The following is a 20914-nucleotide window of genomic DNA, read 5'->3' as shown; positions in this document are numbered from 1 at the left end:
AGGGTGAAGATTTCGTCGAGCTACGCTTTTGGAGGACTCCAGAAGTTTCTCAGGCCCGGTCATGGCCCAGGAGAAGGGAAGCTCGACGCCCGGAAAGCTGTTCAGGGTCTGCCCTGGATGCCAGCTGCAGAACGTCTTCAAGGAGGACGAACACTCTTTTTGTCTCTACTGCCTACATGAGGACAAGACGCACGTGGAGAAGGACTGTGCGTTTTGCGGCAACATGTCGGAGCGGACCATGAAGGACCGCCATCAACGTCTCGCCAACTGGCTAGAAGGGAAGAGCCCGTCCGGCGAGGAGAAGAAGAAGAAATCCGAGCGGTCTTCTAAGACCTTTGAGGACGCCCCGGCGACGGGGGTCCAACATAAGGCCAAGCACCGCGAGTCCGCTGGCACCGGGAGCGCCGAACGGTCGGGCTCTACGGGCGCCAGGCAGGGCGCACCCTCCCCGGCACCATCAACCACGAGCCAACGCTCTGGGTCGGGTAAGAGGAAGGCCGAGCACCCGGCGAAGCTCCTGGAGAGGCCCCGGTCGAGCTCGAAGGCGGAGGGGGAGCAAGGCGGTGTCCCCCCCCCCTCAAGGATAAGGCGGTGAGCGCACCTAAGGTGCTGAAGGCCTTAATCCATCCGGCCAAGCCCTCTATCGAAACTGTCGCGGCGGCCCTGGCTCAGCCTGTGCAGGCTACACCAGTGGTGGCGACCTCGGGGCTCAGAGTCTCCCTACCACCTCGGAGGGAGTCCTCTTTTGTGCCCATCGATAGGACCCCCGTGAAATCCCCCGAGGGGAAGAGAAAGGGGGGCAGGGCGTCGTCGTAGATTCGGCCTCAACCTCGGAGGAGGAACTGATCGAGGTCTTAAGCCACGGCCTCTGCGTGGAAGAAGACCGACCCGTCGGGTTGGATCCCGACGCAGGTGACGACGACATCGCCGAGGGTACCGACGGGGCCCCTGTTCGCCCGTCGGATTCCCCTCTGCCAGCGCCGCGAGACAACTCGGCGGCCATTTTGTTGGCTATACAGTCCTTATGCTCAGAGATAAGGACGAGACTACCGTTGCCGACGGAGGAACCTCTCCCGTCTGGGGACCCAGAACCGGGACCTTCTGGTGTTCCCCCTACTAAGAAAAGAAGGATCCACCCTCCACCTCCTTTTCAGCCGTCGCGCCCCGTCCAGCCCTCCTCCCCGTCCACCCGAGGGGATGATACGGGGACTGACACGGCAGCGACGGGTACGGACGATGAGGTATACGACGAGGATGTACCGTCGTCGCCTCCCACCAGGGCTTCTCCGCCCGACGAGATTGGATCGTTCCACTCCATGATCACCAGGGCATCCGAGCTTTTCCAACTCTGCCCTGAGGAGAAGAAGAAGGAAGGTTTCCTTTATCAGCGGCGCGAGGCCAAGAGGAAGACGGTCCTCTCAGTGCCTCTATTGGACGACATTTAGGATGAGGGCCTCACCCTCCTCAAGAACCCTTCCACGACGCCAGCTAGAAGAGACCGGTACGAGAAGAAGTACCGGGTCCCGGACACGGCCCCCCTGTGCCTCCGGGCGCAGCCTACCCCGGACTCTGTCGTCTCCGCGGCGGCCAGGAAGAAAGCGGGGGGGGGGTACGGCCTCCACATCGACTTCCCCACCGGACGGTGAGGGAAAGAAATTGGACGCTATGGGACGCAGAGTCATCTCGTCGGCAGCGACGACGATTAAAGCGGCCAACGCCTTCGCTATCGTGGCCCGCTACGACAGGGAGCTCTGGTACAAACTGGCTCCCCTGCTGGACTTCCTGCCGGACGACAAGAGGACAGAGGCCCTGGAGATCCTGCAGGAAGGTGAGGTGGCTTCTGACCATGCCATTACCGTTGCGACGGACATCGCCGACACTGGGTTCCGCCAGTTGGGCAACGGCGTTTGCCTTAGGCGGCGTGGATGGCTCAAGGCTACGGACTTCCGTCAAGACGTTCAGACCAGAGTCCTGGACATGCCCTTCGATGGGAACAATCTGTTTGGGAAAACAGTGGACGATTCCCTTCAGGCCATTAAAGCGGACACTGAGACGGCCCGGGCCCTGGGAGTTCTGCAACAACGACGGACGCCCTTTCGGAGCAGCGGAGGCAAGGGCGCCTCCAAAGGTTCCGGCGGCGGTTTCTCCACCTACCGTCAAGCGGCCCGCTCGTCGTCTCAGGAGGCCTACAGAGGACGAGGCAAGTCTGGCAGACCCCGCCGTCGTCGCCAAGGAGGTCAAGGCGGCAAAGCCTCGTCGAAGCAGGATTGAACCGGCTGGCGAGCTTCGTCAGCGTGTGGGAGTCCATCTCCACCGACCGTTGGGTGCTGGACGCCTTGGCCCGGGGCCACGCGCTCGAGTTCCAGAGACGGTGTCGGCGCGTCCCCCCCGTGGCCCGGAAAGAACTTCACGTCCCTCAACTTCTCTTGGAGGTAAAAGCGATGCTCAGGAAGGGCGCCATCGAACTCGTCCCAAAGAGGCTTCGGGGCTCCGGAGTTTACTCGAGATACTTCCTCGTGAAGAAGAAGACGGGAGGATGGCGCCCCATCCTGGACCTGCGACGTCTGAACAAGTTCATCAAGGCGCAGAAGTTCCGGATGGTCACCCTCCAGCACGTCCTGGGTCAGCTGGAGGAAGGAGACTTCCTGTCGTCGTTGGATTTGGAGGATGCCTACTTCCATATTCCCATCCTAAAGGGGCACCGAAAATTCCTCAGGTTTGTGGTCCAAGGGCGTCATTACCAGTTCAAAGCCCTCCCCTTCGGACTACGGTCGGCACCCAGGGTATTCACCAAGTGCCTCGCACCGGTGGCGGCGCAGCTGCGCCGCGAGGGGGTCCACGTCTACCCCTACCTGGACGACTGGCTCATCCGAGCCAAGACGAAGGAGCTCGCCGTGGTTCACACGGCAAGGACCGTCCAACTTCTCACGGACCTGGGATTCTCCGTGAACTACGCCAAATCCCACCTGGTACCCGCGCAAGACGCTCTGTTTCTGGGAGCGAGGCTCAACACAGTGTCCCTTCTGGCCTCCCCGTCGGAGGAGAGGACCAGGACCATCCTGGGCAAGGTGCGGCGGATGTTGGTGGCCGACGCGGCCAAGGTGAGGTCCATCAAGTCCCTCCTCGGAATTATGTCTTCCTGCATCTACCTCATTCCCATGTGCAGGCTCCGGATGCGCCCGTTGCAGGAGTTCCTGGACGCGCGCTGGATCCAAACGACGGGCAGCTTCGAGGAAAGGATCACACTCGACGAGAGTTTCCGACGAGCGATCCGGTGGTGGGGCACCCGCGCGCATCTGACGGCGGGCATGGACTTCCAGACCCCAGCCCACCAGGAGACAGTGACCACGGATGCCTCCCTGGAAGGGTGGGGAGCGCACACCGAAAATCTGCACGCAAGAGGCCTTTGGCTCCTGACGGAGAAATCCCTACATATCAACGTCCTGGAGCTCCGTGCAGTGTTTTGGGCCCTCAGGTCCTTCCTTCCGTCCCTCAAGGGCAAGGTGGTGAGGATCTTCACCGACAACACCACCACCATGTTTTACATCAGGAAACAGGGCGGAACCAGGTCCCCAGCACTGTCCAAGGAGGCGCAGGACCTGTGGCATTGGGCCGTCGCCCAAAGGATATTTCTGGTGCCGTTTCATCTGGCAGGGATAAAAAACACCATCGCCGACTCACTCAGCAGGGAGCTGCGCTCGTGCCACGAGTGGGAGCTTACGGCAGGATCTAGTGGATCGCCTCTTCCGACGGTGGGGCACACCCCAGATCGACCTGTTCGCGACGGCGACGAACTCCAAGTGCCGGAGGTTCGCCAGCAGGTTTCCCCAGGCGAGGAGCATGGGCGATGCTTTCTCGTTCCCCTGGGAGGGCCTGTTCCTCTACGCGTTCCCTTCTTTGCCACTGCTAATCCGGCTCGTCAACCAGCTCAAGAGGTCACGGTGCAGGATGATCCTCGTCGCACCTGCGTGGCCGAGGCAGATATGGTTCCCGGACCTTCTGGACTTGTCAGCGTCCCCGCCCATCAAGCTGCCGGTGGACGCGGATCTACTCTCCAGGGAAGGGGGCGCCATCCTCCACCACGACCCGAAATCGCTGAACTTGCAGGCCTGGCTCCTGCAGCGCTAGAGTTTGGAGGATACGACATACCGGCCGACTGCAGAGAGGTTCTTGCAAAGGCCAGGGCGTCCTCGACTCTTAAATGCTACGGACACAAATGGAAGAGGTTCTCTGTCTGGTGCAGCGCACAGAAGATTAACCCTCTACGGATTACGGCCCCCCAAGTACTGCCGTACCTGCTGACGCTGGCCAAAGCTGGACTGGCACACGCGTCCATCAAGATTCATCTTGCTGCGATCTCCCGATACACCAGAACCACGGGGCGGACGTCCTTGTGGTCTCATCGTCTGGTGAAAGAGTTCATGAAGGGACTGTTCAGATCATTCCCGCCGGTGAAGGCTCCGGCCCCGGCGTGGGAGCTCAATGTGGTGCTGACCAAGCCCATGGGACCTCCGTTCGAGCCTCTGCACTCAGCTCCGTTGAAATTTCTGTCGTGGAAAACAGCGTTTCTTGTGGCCATCACCTCCGCACGACGAGTGGGAGAGATCCAGGCCCTTTCCTGCAAGGCCCCATACTTGACTTTTCACGCAACGAGGGTAGTGCTCAGGACGCACCCCTCCTTCATGCCCAAGGTACCGTCGGACTTCCATCTCAACGAACCCTTGGTGTTGCCTGTGTTCTTCCCGTCGCCTTCGTCGCCGGCTGAGAGGACTTTGCACTCGCTGGATGTGGCTAGAGCGCTAAAGTTCTACGTGGACCGCACGAAGTGTTTTCGGAAGACGTCACAACTCTTTGTGAACTTTGGACCTGTCAATCAGGGGAAGGCTCTCTCGAAGGCTTCCATTTCCAGATGGCTCTCCGGCTGTATCATGTACTGTCACCGGTTGGCAAACCGACCGCTGCCTGGCCGTCCGAGAGCCCATTCCACCAGAGCGATCGCAGCTACCACGGCGTTCCTATCTGGTGTGCCCCTGCTGGACATATGCAGGGCTGCTACGTGGAGGTCGACGCACACCTTCACGAAATTCTAGTGCGTCGACCGGGATTCCAGGGAGGAGTCCAGGGTCGGCCAAGCAGTGCTGCGCAACCTGTTCGCCTGAGGTGAGCCTGGTGAGGAGGTAAGATCCTTAATGTTGAGTTTGATGTAATTCTTAATGTTGAGCCTTTGCCACCTCCCGTGGTTGTGCATGTGTGTACTGCTATGTATTCTTTATTCATGAGCATGTGAATCCATGCCAGACCCCATGCTGGAGAAGGAACAAGTTACTTACCTGTAACTGTTGTTCTCCAGCATGGGTCTGGCATGGATTCACATGCGAACCCTCCCGCCTACCCCTCTGCGGCTCTTCACTTGGTCATACTGCCACTTCACGTGCTTCCAAATCTGAAGATGGCTGCCAGAGGCGGGGCTTAGGTAGAGGGCAGTCATTGGCTGTGGTCAGTATGACACAGAGATCAGTGATTGGTTATTACTACGAAAGACAGATCAGAAACGAAACTGATACTGGTTTTTTCTTTACCGAGGATTCCCAGCCTGACGACGGGGAATATTCATGAGCATGTGAATCCATGCCAGACCCATGCTGGAGAACAACAGTTACAGGTAAGTAACTTGTTCCATCCCGCCTACTCCCATCAAACTTTGATAGTGGATCCTGCGTCTCTAACTGTGAAAGCAGGGTCCCTGTTAGCTCTGATCCCATCCCCCGGGCCTCCTCTAACCCCTTCTCTAAGATGAGGACCACTCCTAGTTCCCTTAGCTTCTCCTGCAATGTCTTCCTGATTCCCGTCACTTTGGAAATACAAATCCCCCTGACCATGAACGTAAATGCCTCCCACAAGGTCCCCAGTCCCTTCACCGAACCGTCATTAATTGAATAAAATGGTACTATTTCTTTCCACAACGTCGCCCCAAATGCCACAGCTAAGTTTGTGGTCAATGGGTGTCACAAGCTTGCCGACGATTTCCTCCGCTCTCCCTCTAGATATGTGACTAAGGGCGAATGATCTGATAAGATCCTCCCTAGATATGCTGTATTACCAAATCTATGGAAGTATTCCGCCCCCAAAAAAATATAATCCAGACGGGAGTAGGATCCTGAAAAGTAGGAATAGCCCCGTTCTTGTCCATGCGATTCCTGCCACAACTCACCCAGATCCAGGTAACCTACAATATTCCGTAAAGACGTTGCCGCCTGTTTGATTTGGCCGGAGTTCCCGGTACCATCTAATCCCAGATCTAAAAGGCAATCATAGTTTAAAAACAGCTCTTCCGATATCCCCCTGCCAGTTGCATTACTGATGGGAAATAGTCTCTTATCGTCCACGTTGGGGACATAGGAGTTAATCACACAGAGATCCCTACCTTCTAGTGAGCCTAAGAGAACCACCGTTCTCGCAACATCATCAGTCAGCGCCTTGTTCATCTGCAAAGGCACCCCTGCCGCTATCCAAATCAGAACACCTCTAGCGTATGTTGAAAGACGTCCCTACCTCCCCCCCACCTTGTTAATGATTCCAAACCTTTCCGTGTCAAGTGGGTTTCTTGCACCAGGGCTAAGTGCACCCTGTGTCACTTCAAGAATTCCCCAATTCGCTGACATTTCATTTTCTTACCCAACCCTTGGACGTTCCAAGTCCCAATTTTCAAATTATGACCCCTCATGCTGGATACGGAAATGTACATCTCTCCTTATGTCCCTCCCTCCTGTGCACCTCCCCTATTCTTGAACCATGTCTGTCTGCTTCGTCAACCTAGCTGCAGACTTTAACCAACATGGCAGGCTTGCCCTAACCATCTGCTCAGCCACCCTCCCCCAAAACACCCCCACCCACCCCCTCTATCCTCCCTCCCTTATTCATGTCTCCCATCCTACCCCTGTCTCAACTCCCCTAACCCCTCTTAACTTCCCCCAACCAGTGCCCTCCACCAACCCCTACTCTTAACCCCCTTGGTCATTCTCGCCACGCTCCTCTCCCCCTCCGTAGAGAAACTACCAGAAGTATTTGGGGGTCTCTCTTCTACCCCCACACCACCCATTCCAACTTCTACTGCATAACCCTCCTGCCTCTCTCCATCACCTCCAGCCAGTTTAACTCTAGTTTATGGCATCGCCCATTCTACCCCTCTGTAGCTCATCCCCCCCCACATCCCCAAATAGCATCTATGGCCTGAAAATGTAGTATCTTGGCTACTGTCTCCCTCGGTGGTCCCCCCGGTGGCGGAGCCTTGCCTGGGATTCGGTAGGCCCGATCCACTGTAAAGAGTTTTGAAAGTCCTTTAACACCAAGAGTCTTCTGGACGAGATTCTCCACATAGGGGTCCCTAAAAGGGGGGAGAGCCCCAATCAGCTGGATATCACAGTGCCGAGATTGTCCCTCTGCGTTCTCCGCTCTTGTTTCCAGCGTTCTTGCTACTCCCACCATGCTGGCTACCTGGTTTTTAAGGTGTTGCAAATCATCCTCCACATTGCTTACTCTCTGCTCCACCTCTGTGAACCTTTGACACACCTTCTGCAAGTCTGCTCTGACCAGGGATACATATACCTCCACTACTTTGATGTTCCCTTCCAGTGAGGTCCTCGTGGCTTGAATGGCTTCCATTAGGGCTTCCAGTGTCACTCCCCCAGACCCTCCAGCGGTCGCCCCCCTCTGGTGATTTCTCCTCTCTCTCGCATTCCTGTTGCTTTCCTCGCAGCCTCCGGCTTCTGTCCCGACTCCCTCTGGTGTCTCCCTCTCAGCTCTCTGTGTAACTAATCCAGAACAGAACTGCAAGACTTGTCATTGGCCTCAAGCCCTGGGATTGTATCACTCCAGTACTGAAATCCCTCCATTGGCTCCCAGTGGATGCAAGGATTAAATTCAAAACCCTTTGCATCGTCCACAAGGCTTTCTGGGGCCTGGGTCCAAAATACCTTCAACTATCCCTCCGTAAATACCTGCCTTCCCGAGCCCTTCGCTCCTCTACCTCTAACTCCCTCAGGGTCAGCCGTTTTTCTAAGAAACGTGCAGGGGGCAGATCTCTTTGGAATGGCCTCCCTGCCACCCTGAAACTGGAGGAAAACCATCCATGATTTCGGAAGCTCCTTGAGACCTTCCCCTTCGCATCTGCCTTTGCCACTGTCCTCCCCTGTTGATCTGCCTTCTCTTCTCAGCTTTGCCTCACCTGCCAACGGGGCCCCCTTGACTCAGTTAAGTGCCCTCCCGGACATCTACGGGACTGCCTCCTGGCCACACTTGCACTGGGATCTGTTATCTGTACCCTTACAGGTCCCCCCACTCCTCTCCTGCACTTATCAGATGTTACCCTATCTGACTTGCCCTGCACTTCTCCCTTCACGGGCTGCACCAATCACTGCTCTTATCGCCTTATTTATTCACTTATTTTATTCACCAACTTATAGTTTTCCTATGTCTTGCACTTCCTTACCCCCTCCCTTTTTTCCTTTGCACTTTTCCCCCTTACCCTATCCCGTGCACTTGCGCATTCTCAATGTCACTGGGCCTAGTAAGATTGTTTTGTTTTTCTCCCCTGCTCCCCCTCCCTTTGCCTGGTCGCGCTCTGAAACACCTGTGTATGGGCGCAATATAAATAAAATATATATATATCATATCATATATAACTGGCTCCCTTTTACCCACTCCCGCTCTTCTCAGGAGGGGTGCTCAGTCCGTTAGTTCTCCCCCAGGCTCTCTGGCCACCGAGCTGCAGGATATTCCGACTGGGGGTAGGATGGGGTTGTTCCATCTCTATGCCTCACCAAGCCCAGAGTGGCTGCCTGCTTCCCGGCTCCTCAGCTGCTTCTCCGTCCTCTTCAAGTCCTCCAGATATAAGGGTTAGGCTGGGTGCTTCGATGTGCCAGTTCTTAGCCCCCACTTCTCCCTGTGAGTCTACGTTGCTCTATTATGTACAACAAGGGTCTGCACTTACTTAGTGCCAAGATGCTTCAGAGGTCTGCCCCTCCACCCTGAGACCCTCCTTGCCTCCTCCAAACCTGCCCCAATGCAAGCAGAATCTTATCTCGTGGTTTCCTCTCACTGAGTGAATAAAGAAGGTGAAGGAGATGCTCCCCCTATCACTGTACAGTCACTTCACTGAGTCTGTTGTGGGCAAATTTAGATATCCACAAATGCAGGATTTATTTAGGATGTTGTCAGGTGGCTCGGGCGCACCAGAGAGCTACATGCTCATGCTCAGACAGCTGGCCACACCCCGAGTTTGATAACTTAAAAACAATGGACCAACACACAACGCAGACCTATCTGCTCTGGGCGGGCATCGTCGGGTCCCAAAATGTCCAGACTAAAAGCCACAGTTATGGTGTACCCCACCAATATCACAGACAACCAAGAGAGTTTGGGGAGAACGTGCAACAGGATTCCCACCGTTCTCTCATTCACAATGAAAGCTGCAGTACCGTGACAGATGCCTCGGAAGAGGAACACCCATTCTCTTCCTCAAAACAATGACTCCCAAATTCAGGTCCTCTCTGTTGCACCCTTGGGGGATGGATGACATAAATGACCTTGGATAAGTGGGTATTGGACACTTGTAAAATAGGGTACTTCATTACATCGAACTGCAGATAAAGCTTTGCAGTATACAACCCCAGGCACTGGCAGTTATCCTCTAAACGCCTTCACCTCCTTGGCGAAGAAGTAAAGCTCTTCCATAAGAGCACCATGGAATAGGAGCCATCTTCACTTGAAACTAAGATATTTACTCAGTTTATGTATGCATATATTGTGTAGGAGGAATTTGCATCCCTTGTGCGAAGCCAAATTAATACTATGCAAATGTTGCTCAACTTCCTTTATGTGCGAGGTGCAGTATACCCTGTGTCATATGTAAGCAAGCTGGAGTAGTCTTTATGGGTTTCAGTAGTCTGCACTAATTCCTCAATTTATATTTAAACCTGTGAAAAGTAATCATGTGTATGTGAATTTATTATTTTTAATGGATATGTGAAGTTGACAAAAGTAAAAAGATGGTGCCGACACGGGGCCTGTGTTTAGGGCACCCTTGCTTCTTCAAGTTAGTGTAGTAAACATTGGTAATATCTGTGATTGTAAACCTGCTTTGGGTGTCGATTGATTCCAACAACATGAGTGGTATGTTCTATTTAATGCTAGGATTTCCTTAGTGATATTATTTTAGGGCATTTCCAACAGGATTGGTTTTGATTGGATTTCTTACGATTACTATAGTTTTGGGATATTGCTCAATCAACAATGTAATTCGCTGTCCCTCCTTGTATCTGGTTCATAACCAACTGTCTTGTTCAGTAAACAGTGAGACAGAACACCGTTTCGCTCAGCCTACCACCCTAACACATATGCCACCAGTCCTCATCCATCTCTTGCTGGACCCCAAAACCTCTCTTCCAAGCCTATTAGACAAGCCATGTTCTGGTCTTTATACTATGCTTCAAAACCTACTTGTTTGAGGACAGTAACTACAGTGCAATTCCTGTACTACTCAGTCCTATAAAATATAATGTAAGATGTGTAATCCCTTATTGAATTGACACTGTATGAAAGAGTGTTACCCACAAACTGATACTCAAGTATACATGTTTCTGGTCTCTTTTTGTTTCTTTATATAGTTTAAGCGTCTCCAAGGAAAGCGAAACCGCGGCAGAGAAGAGATCAATTTTCTGGAGATTAAAGGAGATGACCAGTTGAGTGGGAACCAACAGTGGCTGACTAAGTCTCTGACTGAAGAAAAAAACATGAAATCCTTCAGTAAGGTAGGTTGACGTGTCAGAGTCTACAAAGAAAGCAAGCCACAGAACCTTTCAGGTTTTTTCGCAATATTGGATGCTACTTAAAAAAGAACTAAAGGTTTTTAAAATTCATTGAAATTTGCAACTCCTTTTTTGGGCTTTTGTTACGTTCCACATGCAACAATGCTTCAGTGTACAGGGAGGGGAGGGCCATCAATCAGAGCTAAATTAGTCTTGTTTCTGGAAACCTTAAAGCTGTGCGTAACTAGACAGTGGGAAACGTCAAAACTATAAATCTGGTTTAACACCCTTACTTTACTGTCAAGATCAAAGTGGTGCCACGACAAACGCCTACTGGAACTAGGGAAAACCCTAAAACTAAAGTGATTTCGCTGTACAAAAAATGTGTCTGTATGGGCTAACAAAATAAGCGGTTCTACTGTTCCGACTCTCTAAATTGCTTAACCTAATCCTTGTAGGCCCATAGTCTTTAGTCCATATCCTTCTGGCTACCCTAACCTAATGACATACAACTTTCAAGGTTTGGCCAGAGCAAACCGTTTTAAATCCTATTTTTAAGATCATTCTGATTGTGATACAAAAAACAGATTGGTCTTTAGTTCTCTCTGGATTTACAACCAGTCACTCCTGAAACATGCATTTCAGGCTCCAAACAGGGCTAATGTAGCAATGGGCCTTTTGATCACTGGAACCAAAAGCAGGCCCACCCTTAAAGAGTATGTACATGCTTTGTCTGTAAAGCAAGTTTATTGTACAATCGGCCGGGAGGGGTTAGATGACATTAAAGAGTCAAACTAACCTGTCTCCCAGAAGCACACATGTTATACAATTTGCAACAGTTAAAACACTCCCAAAGGTTTGGTTAGAGTCAACCCCCCCCCCAACACATGATTGGTTAAACCTACACAATGTATTCATAATCCCTTCACTTCCCACACTTCGTATTAGTACATTAATCTAAGCACCATCCTCTCTAACTTTTTGCATGTTCCATATTTGCTCTACACCCCTCTCTGGGGCCTTTCCATGTTTGGTCATAGCCTCATCTCCTAGTTACACAGTTCACACAACTTACAATTTCAATTATCACAGGTTCCATCTGGTTAGATACCTTTACCTCTACTTGTGACGCACAAAGCTATTCTATGAAAATACCATTGATGTGAAGACAAATTTCCTTTTGATCTATTGTTGGTGGTTTTATCGCCCAAACATGTTGGTGTCCACATTTCATTCTAAACTATGTGACTTACCGGGGGTGGCACTGTGGAGCAGCCCAAGATGGCTGCCTAGCCTTTCAGCTCCGTGCGGCCTCGGCGTTCATCTGCTCCCATATGCGGTTCCCGACATTGTGAAGGACTATCTGCCACTGCACTGGACATTTTGTGCGATTTTGGTCTCGATCGGCCCACCTGGGACCTGGCTGACGGCCCTGTCGGATTTGGGCCTAGTATTCCACCCGGCCCCGGCGGTTGCCTAACATCCGGCCCTCCCGCCTGGCCTGCCTGACTTCTGGGTCCCCTCCCCGCTCCTGCTTCCCGCCGCTATGTGTAATCGCGTGGGTGCCTGGGGGTCCTGCTGCGGACGCCGCCATACTGTGAATGCCACCTGCTGCGTCACTGATCATCGCAACCTCCCCGGTGCCGACAACACGGAGGATCTTATCGCCCCGCTGCCGCAGCGGACCAGGTGAGTAGGGGCTGGAGCGGTGGGCGTCGAGACCTCTGCCCGCTGTGTGCAACCTTACGGGCCAGTACTGTCATAAGGAAGCATCCCTCACCATACTGTCTGCCCACTTTCCCGCTGACATTGTCGCCGCCTCTGCCGGCGCCCTCCTAAGAAAGATCCCGCTGGCACCCCCATGCAACCTGTACACATGAGGAGGCCGCGATCGCTTGCCATCAGACTTGCCGCTCCACCGCTGACTCTCTGCTATCTGTGGTGGCCCCCCAACTGCCCTCTACCGCCTACCGCCACCGAAGGACACTGCGTTTGAGCCTGCCGGCCCCTGCCCTTCTCAGTTCTCCATCCTACTCATAAATGGGCCCTCAATGCAACCGGGCCCACCACAACGACAATGCCTAGCAGAAACAAGGCGGGGGCCCAAGGAGGTACAATGGACAAGTACGCTAAAGCGGTCCCTCGAGATGAGCCAGCCAGCACATCATCGCCCCAAGACGAGCCAGACTTGACCCTGCACTGAGCGGTCGGAGCCCCTGACCGCACCCTACTAATGGAATCCATGGCTAAAATCTTTGCCTTCTTCCATGAAAAATTAGACATCAATGCTAATGTCGCCTCGCTTAAGGCTTGAGTGGACCAGGCGGGATCGAGGATCACCGAGACTGAAAATAGGATCTCGGTGAACGAAGATGGCATCACCGCACACCAGGACACTGTGGCCTCCCTAACGCGCGACCTGAAAAGTGTCAAGGCGAAGTGTGACGATCTGGAGTCACGCTCCCGTAGGAACAACTTGCGCATCATCGGGGTCCCTGAGAATGCCCTTAAGGGGCGGACGGAGGATGTAGTGGAGAAACTCCTCAAGGACCTACTGGACGACCCTGCCCTCTCTCCGCATTTCACGGTCGAGCAGGCTCATCGGGCCCTGTCTCCGTGCCCCAGACCCGGCGACATCCCCAGACCCATTATCGCCAGGATTCTCAACTACCGCGACAGAGATCTCATCTTCCGCCTGTCGCGGGAAAAGGGAGACCTGCGATTTGAAGCCCATACTGTTAGAATCTTCCCGGAGTTCTCGCTGGCGGTGCAGCAGGAAAGGCGCCAGTTCCTAGGCGTCAAAAAGCTGCTCAGGGAGCGCAACGTCCCCTACGCCATCCTGTTCCCGGCACGACTAAAGATTACTCATGATGGCAAGATCTGCTTCTTCACTGTCCCTGACGAAGCGGTGAAGTTCATTGAATTACATATACCTCTTCCCGGGCCGCGAGGCGACCACACGCCATAGACTACACAGCCCACGATTTTATAAAAATGTCCACGGATCCATGACTTTCGATGTTTTGATGGCAACCCCACCGTGTCCACTCAGTAACTGCGGCCTCTTGACATGTGTATGCGGGCCACAGGCTAGCTCCTAAACTGCTTCTTTGCCTTCTCCCCCACTTGGCTCCTGGAGCTATCCCTGTACCCGGCTCTCTCTCGCGATGTCAACTTGCCAGAGGGTACTCTCTGGTCTCAGAGGCTGTCTGTGATACCCGTTGTACCGCAGCAACACATTCGGGACAGCATCTGCTGCCCCACATCAAGCCACAAAGGCCGGCCGCACGGCACCAGCGCCACCCCCGTTGCAGTTGCAATGTTTGCTTTCACTTTCTATTGACTGGCCCCTGTTGGGCTAGGATATGGCCCTACCCACGTTGGATCTGGTCCTCTTAACTTTTGGTTTCCGGTCGGAGCAGGCCCAAGGGGCTTCGGTTCTGGGGTGGGAGGTCTGCACTGCATGTTGGGGTTGGGCAGTGAGGGTGGGGGGGTGGCGTAATTGGGGTTGTGTTAACAGTTAAAAACATGGCTGAGAGACGCATGACTTCAACTCAACACTACTGTGCACACAGCAAGCGTATAAGGAAAACTCCTAACGAATACTACGACTGGGATGGTCCATAATATGTCGCTATGTCTCTGAACATTGTCACATGGAATATTTGTGGCCTAAGCAATTTCACTAAGGCCCGCAGGATAACTGCCTATGCCCAGCGACATGGCGCCAAAATCCTCTTCCTCCAAGAAACCCATGCTCTTGGGCGCCTAGCAGCATGTCTCGCCGTCACGTGGGGCAACAGATTCTATACAAAGTACTCCACCCAATCCAGGGGGGGGGGTCCTAACTCTAATCCATAAGTCAGTCCAGTTTTCCCTGCGCTCCAGCCATATTGACCCTGAGGGTAGATACGTGATCCTCCATTGCTCACTCGCTAATATGGGATGCCTCGTAGTGAACACATATGCCCCTAATTTTGATGCCCCTGAGTTCTTTGATGCCATCACCACCACCCTTCTGAAATATATTGGGAGTCCCATCATATGGGGCGGTGACATGAATTTGATTCTAGACAAAGACCTGGATAGGTCCGGGACGGCCCGCAGAGCCCCATCACGCGCAGCCCATAGATTACACGCCCATATAGACACACTGGATCTCATGATGCTATGATGCGGTAAGTAAGCGCTATGCGCAGCGCTGCAAAGTCTTGCCTATGCTAACCTGTGTTTTCCTTCCTTGTAGGTCGCAGTGTTCTTCAGCGCGAGTGGAACGTCTGGAGTGGTGCCAGCCGAGAGGCGACCAGCCAGGTAAGCCTTTTGAGCAGTTCATAATTTGTAAATGTCTCTACTGCTTTCTTTAATGTTGCCTCTATCTTCCTCTTTCAGGTCGTTCTGTCCGGGAGGTGTGCAGATTCGAGGAAGCTGTTCTGAGTAGCTGCGAGTGTTTAAAGATGAAGACTGCAGGTAAGATGCTGCTGCTAATGATGTTCCTTTTGTCTCCCTGCAGGTTCTGCTTCTCCGAGGTTCGAGGGAATAGCTGGACACGGTGAGCATCACGTTGCAAGCTGCAAAGTAACGCAAAGCGTGTTGTCTTGCTCGATGTGGTTTAAATAGCCCCAACAAAATAGTCCAGGTAAAGTAGTTCCTAGGCTACCACACCCAAAACACTAGACGGCATAGCTTGGTTCTTATGAACCAAACTATGTGGATGCCTCCATGTTGGCTGACAATACAATAAAGTAGTTCCCAAGCACATTGTTTTTCATGGTGTATGAGCCTGGCGCCATAGGTGCCAGGACTGGCCCCATGAGGGCTTTTGAAGAGGATGCCAGGCTCTAGAGGCCCGAGTCCTGACTCCACCTGGCTAATGGGTTTGCCAGAGGGGGTTTTGGGCGAGGGTCGTGACAGCACTCCCCCCTAAGGCCCCTCCCATGGTGTTCCTTCTGTCTGGCCCAGGTTTGGTTGGGAAGTTCCAATGGAATTTCCTGATTAGACGTGGTGCTTGGATATTCTCACTGGGCTCCCAGGATCTATCTTGTGCTCCAAATCATTTCAAATCGACGAGATAATATATCTTGGTCCTAGAGTATGTAGAGTCCAAGGTATCTTTGACTTTGAATCCTGGTTCTCCGTCAACAAGTATGGGCTTAGGTGGTGTCCCAATCCGTGTGCCGGGTTGCATTGGTTTCAGGAGGGACACATGGAATACCGGGTGGATGTGTAGATTAGGTGGTAAATCCAGTTTCACGGCTGCTTGGTTGATAATTGCCTTAATGGTATAGGGTCCTAAGAATCTGGGATGAAAGGTCTGGGTTCCCTTGATGGGTACAAATTTAGCGGCTAACCAAACTTTGTCTCCTACTTGATAATCGGGGGCCTTTTTCCGGTGTTGGTCGGCAAATCTCTTTTGTTTTTCTTTGGCATGAATAAGGCGTTCCTTTGCCCTTTTGAAAGCCTGAGTAATGGTTGTGTGTAGAGTCTTTACCGCTGGCATTTCCAAGCTGGCTGGAAGGTCTAGTTCAGAGGTACATGGATGTCTGCCATAAAGGGTATAGAAGGGCATTTGTCCCGTGCTTGAATGCAAAGAATTGTTATATGCATATTCGGCTATCCATAGTAGGTCTTTCCAATTACTTTGTTCGTGGTGCAGCATGCCCCGTAAATATTGCTCGAGTGTCTGATTGGTTCTCTCGGTTTGGCCGTCTGTTTGGGGATGGTGACTGGTAGATAGCCGAACGTCAATCTGCGCCATTGCACAACATTTTTTCCAGAAGTTTGAAACAAACTGGCTGCCTCGATCAGAGACCAGAACCGAAGGGAAGTGATGTAGCTTAACCACGCCCTCCAGGAACACTTTTGCTAAAGTGGCTGCGTCTGGGAGGCCTTTGAGAGTAATAAAATGGGCCTTCTTCGAGAATAAGTCCACAACTAAAAGGATGGTGTTGAACCCTTGGCTTGGAGGTAGATCAGTGATGAAGTCAAGGGAAAGAGTGTGTCATGGAACTGGAGGAATGTCCAATGGTTGTAGGAGACCAGATGGTTTTTGTTTCTGTGATTTATTTTGTGCGCAGACACCGCAGGACTGAATATACTGAATGATGTCCTTGCGCCAGGTAAGCCACCAAAAGTTCTCTTTCACCTTAGCTAGGGTTTTGGCGATCCCAGGATGCCCTTCGATCATTGAATCGTGATAGTTTGAAATAATATGCTGTTGTAATTCCTTCTTGGGTACATATGGGCGATCCCTAAAAAAGGGTAGTTGGTCCTTGATGGTATATTGTTCTCCTTGAGTTTATCATGCAAGGTAGGCATCATGATTCATTGTCCGTTGGATTTCTTTTCGTAGTTCTGCTTGTGTTAAGGCTGTCGTGATACCCAAGAGTTTGTCTTCAGGTATAATAGGTACTGGGTCTGGAGTTGTATATACTATTTCATCCATGCCCATCCCATGCGAGATAAGGCATCTGCCTTTCCGTTTCTGACTCCTGGTCGAAATGTGATTACATAATCATATTCGGCGAAGAAAGGGCCCACCGTTATTGGCGCGAGGACTGGGCCTTGGCTGTTTTGAGATATTGCAGGTTTCGGTGGTCTGTGATCACTGTAATGGTGTGTCTGGCCCCCCGAAGGTAGTGCCTCCAGGCTTTAAAGGCGGATTTGATAGCCAGGAGTTCCTTGTCCGTGATGGCATAATTAATCTCTGGAGGTGAGAACTTTTTTGACCAGAAGGCCACAGGATGTAGCTGGCCAGATTCCGGGTCTCTCTGTGAAAGGACAGCCCCCATTGCAAGACTGGACGCATCAGTTTCAACAACATAAGGGAGGTCTGGATGAGGATGTCGCAGGATTGGAGCGGAGGTAAACCTTTGTTTAAGTTCCTGAAAGGCTTCTTCTGCTTCTTCGGTCCAACCAAACTTTTTATTTTTTCCGTAATAGTACTGTGATTGGGTGCACAACCTGACAGAAGTCTGGGATGAACCGGTGGTAGAAGTTTGCAAAGCCCAGCATGCTTTGTACCCCTTTCAAAGACATCGGTGAAGGCCATTTCAGAATGGCATCTTCCTTGTGCACGTCCATTCTGATGCCTCCTGGAGTAAGGATAAAACCAAGAGATTCTTCTTTGGTGATGTGAAAAAGGCATTTTTCAAGCTTTGCAAACAAGCGATGTTGACTGAGCTCGGTGAGGACTGAACGAACGTGCCCGACATGATCTTGTTTCGAGGCCGAGTATACCAAGATGTTGTCTATGTACACTAAGGCGCACACATCAATTAACTCCCTTAAGACGTCATTCATGAAATACTGGAATGCCGCAGGAGCGTTGCATAACCCGAAGCGCATGACTTGATATTCAAAAAAGCCGTACTTAGTACGGAAGGCGGTTTTCCATTCATCTCCTTTTCTGACTCGGACCAGGTGGTACGCTCCTCGAAGGTCCAATTTGGTATAAATCTGGGCATCTTTAACTTGGTCTAGCATCTCGGGGATAAGTGGCAAGCGGTAGCGGTTCTTTATGGTGATCTGGTTCAATGCGCGGTAGTCAATACAGGTTCTCAAGTCTCCTTTTTTCGTTATGAAGAAAAAAGGACTGGCTGCGGGGGACTTCAAAGGACGGATAAATCCGTTTGCAAGGTACTGATCTAAATAGGATTTCAACTGAAGGTTTTCTGGTTCTGTGAGAGCGTAGATCCTGCCGCAAGGGATTTGTGCACCAGGAACAAGGTCGATCTGACAGTCATAGGGCCTGTGCGGCGGCAATTTATTGGCTTGGTCCTTTCGGAAAACAGCCTGGAAATCATGGTATTCACTTGGCAAGGTATTAGTTGCTCCCAGGGTTGATACTATCGCTCCGGGAGTCATGGGGATACAGACATCGGGTTTCTCCTCTTGGTAATAGCAGGCAGGGGAGCAGTCACCGGGGAAGGTTAATTTTCATGCCCGCCAGTCTATCAAAGGGTTGTGAGCAACCAACCATGGCATCCCTAGTATTAGCCTGAACTGAGGTGCCTTGATGAGATCGAATGAAATAGACTCCTGATGTCCGTCCTGGCACAGCAAGGTTACCCTGGCTATGCACTGGGTTACTGGTCCGGAAGTGATTTCTGTCCCATCCACGGTGGTTACCTTTTCCATAGTTGGCTTAGAACACAAAGGAAGCCCCATCTCTGCTGCCAGTTCTTGATCAAAATAATTTCCAACTGCTCCGCTATCAATGTATGCTTCAACAGCATGCATTCTTGACGACTGTTGGTGGTTAATTAAGATCACTGGTATTGCAAAGTGCGAGGTCAGCAACTCTTTCTTCTCACTCGACAAACTGACCTCTACGTTTGTCGAGCTTCGTAGTTTTCCGATTCCTTAGCTTCATCCTTCTCTGTGGCCCCGACTGTTCTTCTTGGGGGTTTTACTGGACAGTCCTTCAGGAAATGTCCTGGTTTACCACAATACAAACAAAGCTGTTGTCTTCTTTTGTCCCGCTCTTGTTTTGTTAATGGAGGCCGTATCCCTCCAATCTGCATGGGTTCTTCAGCATTTTCAGGTACACGTGATGTGTTTTCCCTTGGTCGAACATACTCTGTCCGAGATTCCGTCTTAGACCGGTCTGCCTTTTGGTCCTGCAACCGGTGGTCTAGCTGCACGACCAGATTTATGAATTCTTCAGTCTCTGGGTGGATCGACCACGTGGGCTAAGACGACCTTTAATTCGCCTCGTAAGCCTTGATGGAATAAAGTGGTTCTTTTGTTTTCTGGTCACCTAGCTTCGGCAACCAGTCTGTTGAAGGTAGCAATGTACGTTAATGAGTCCCGATTCCCCTGTCGGAGGGACAAGAGTTCATTGTCTACTGCTTGTTCCTGGCTATGGCGAGCAAAACGTTTTTCCATTTCTCTCTGGAACCCCCCAAAGTCATGTAATAGAGGATCGTTATGGGTTACCAACGGCACCGACCAATCTGCTGCACTACCACTCAGGTATGATAAGACAAAAGCTACCTGAGCTTGGTCGTTTGGGAATGCTCCATGCCTACAAAGAAAATAAAGGCGGCACTGATTGATGAACGCCGCATACTTCCGTGGGTCGCCTGAGAACCTTTCTGGTGGTGCCAGGGGCACTGTTCCAGGTAACGTGATCTGTACCGGAGTGGGTTGTATGGCAGGGTTTTGCATTGTTGGATTGCTTCCAGGTAGAGGCGTCTGTCCTGCCTGTGATTGCAAGTATTGCCTGCTAATCTCTTCAGTGCGTTCTTTGGTCACTATTAGGTCTCTCCGGAGGGCATTAGTCTCTTGTCGGGCAGAATGAACCTCAGCACGAAGCTCTCCTAGTAATTGGGCCAATTGGTCCATTTCTGATGTCTCCATGGCGCCCAGGTGGATTTGATATGGTAGGCTTTGCGTTCTGTTACGCTCACCTGGTATCCACAGGGATGCCACCCAGCCGGGTTACTCGCTGGTATGCTTCTCAGCTTTGCCCTGATGTGGTCTACGGGGAAGGTTCTGCCTTGTGGTAGAATTAGGCGTGCTCTCCGTCCTGCCTTCTTTGCAGGGGCGTGTTTTCTTTCATGGGCAAGTGCGGTCCAGTTACTTCACTGACGCCGGCCCGTTTGATATTGTTCAGCTAGGTCTTATTGCTGTTCTTTAGTTTTGTTGCTATCCTGCATGCCTTTCTTTGTTTAAAATGTCTCCTTTTTCTCCCTTAGGTATGCAGAGCTTCAGCGCGGCGAACTGGCTTGGTTGAGCCCCGCTGGTAAATGATGGTACATTAAGAGCACTATGATGCGGTAAGTAAGCGCTATGCGCAGCGCTGCAAAGTCTTGCCTTTGCTAACCTGTGTTTTCCTTCCTTGTAGGTCGCAGTGTTCTTCAGAGTGGAATGTCCAGAGTGGTGCCAGCCGAGAGGCGACCACCCAGGTAAGCCATTTGAGCAGTTCGTAATTTGTAAATGTCTCTACTGCTTTCTTTAATGTTGCCTCTATCTTCCTCTTTCAGGTCGTTCTGTCCGGGAAGCGTACAGTTTTCAGTAGCTGCGAGTGGGATGATGTTCCTTTTGTCTCCTTGCAGGTTCTGCTTCTCCGAGGTTCGAGGGAATAGCTGGACATGGTGAGCGTCACT

The 20914-nt window shown here is 51.9% G+C and overlaps 1 protein-coding gene across 2 annotated transcripts in view; it reads left to right on the top strand.

The window, feature by feature from the left end:
- The window catches only part of PRCC (proline rich mitotic checkpoint control factor), a 433632-nt gene that overhangs the window by 295689 nt on the left and 117029 nt on the right, over window positions 1-20914 (top strand). For both annotated transcript variants that reach the window (XM_069604586.1, XM_069604588.1), the window contains exon 5: window positions 10665-10808. In XM_069604586.1, coding sequence (XP_069460687.1) covers window positions 10665-10808 — 144 coding nt within the window. The remainder of the gene's footprint in view (window positions 1-10664; window positions 10809-20914) is intronic.

The sequence above is a fragment of the Ambystoma mexicanum genome, chromosome 1p (genome assembly GCF_040938575.1).
Source record: "Ambystoma mexicanum isolate Mex_15411 chromosome 1p, UKY_AmexF1_1, whole genome shotgun sequence".
Taxonomy (NCBI): domain Eukaryota; kingdom Metazoa; phylum Chordata; class Amphibia; order Caudata; family Ambystomatidae; genus Ambystoma; species Ambystoma mexicanum.
Note: the sequence above shows the minus strand (reverse complement) of the source record. Positions and strands in the feature narration are given on the sequence as shown.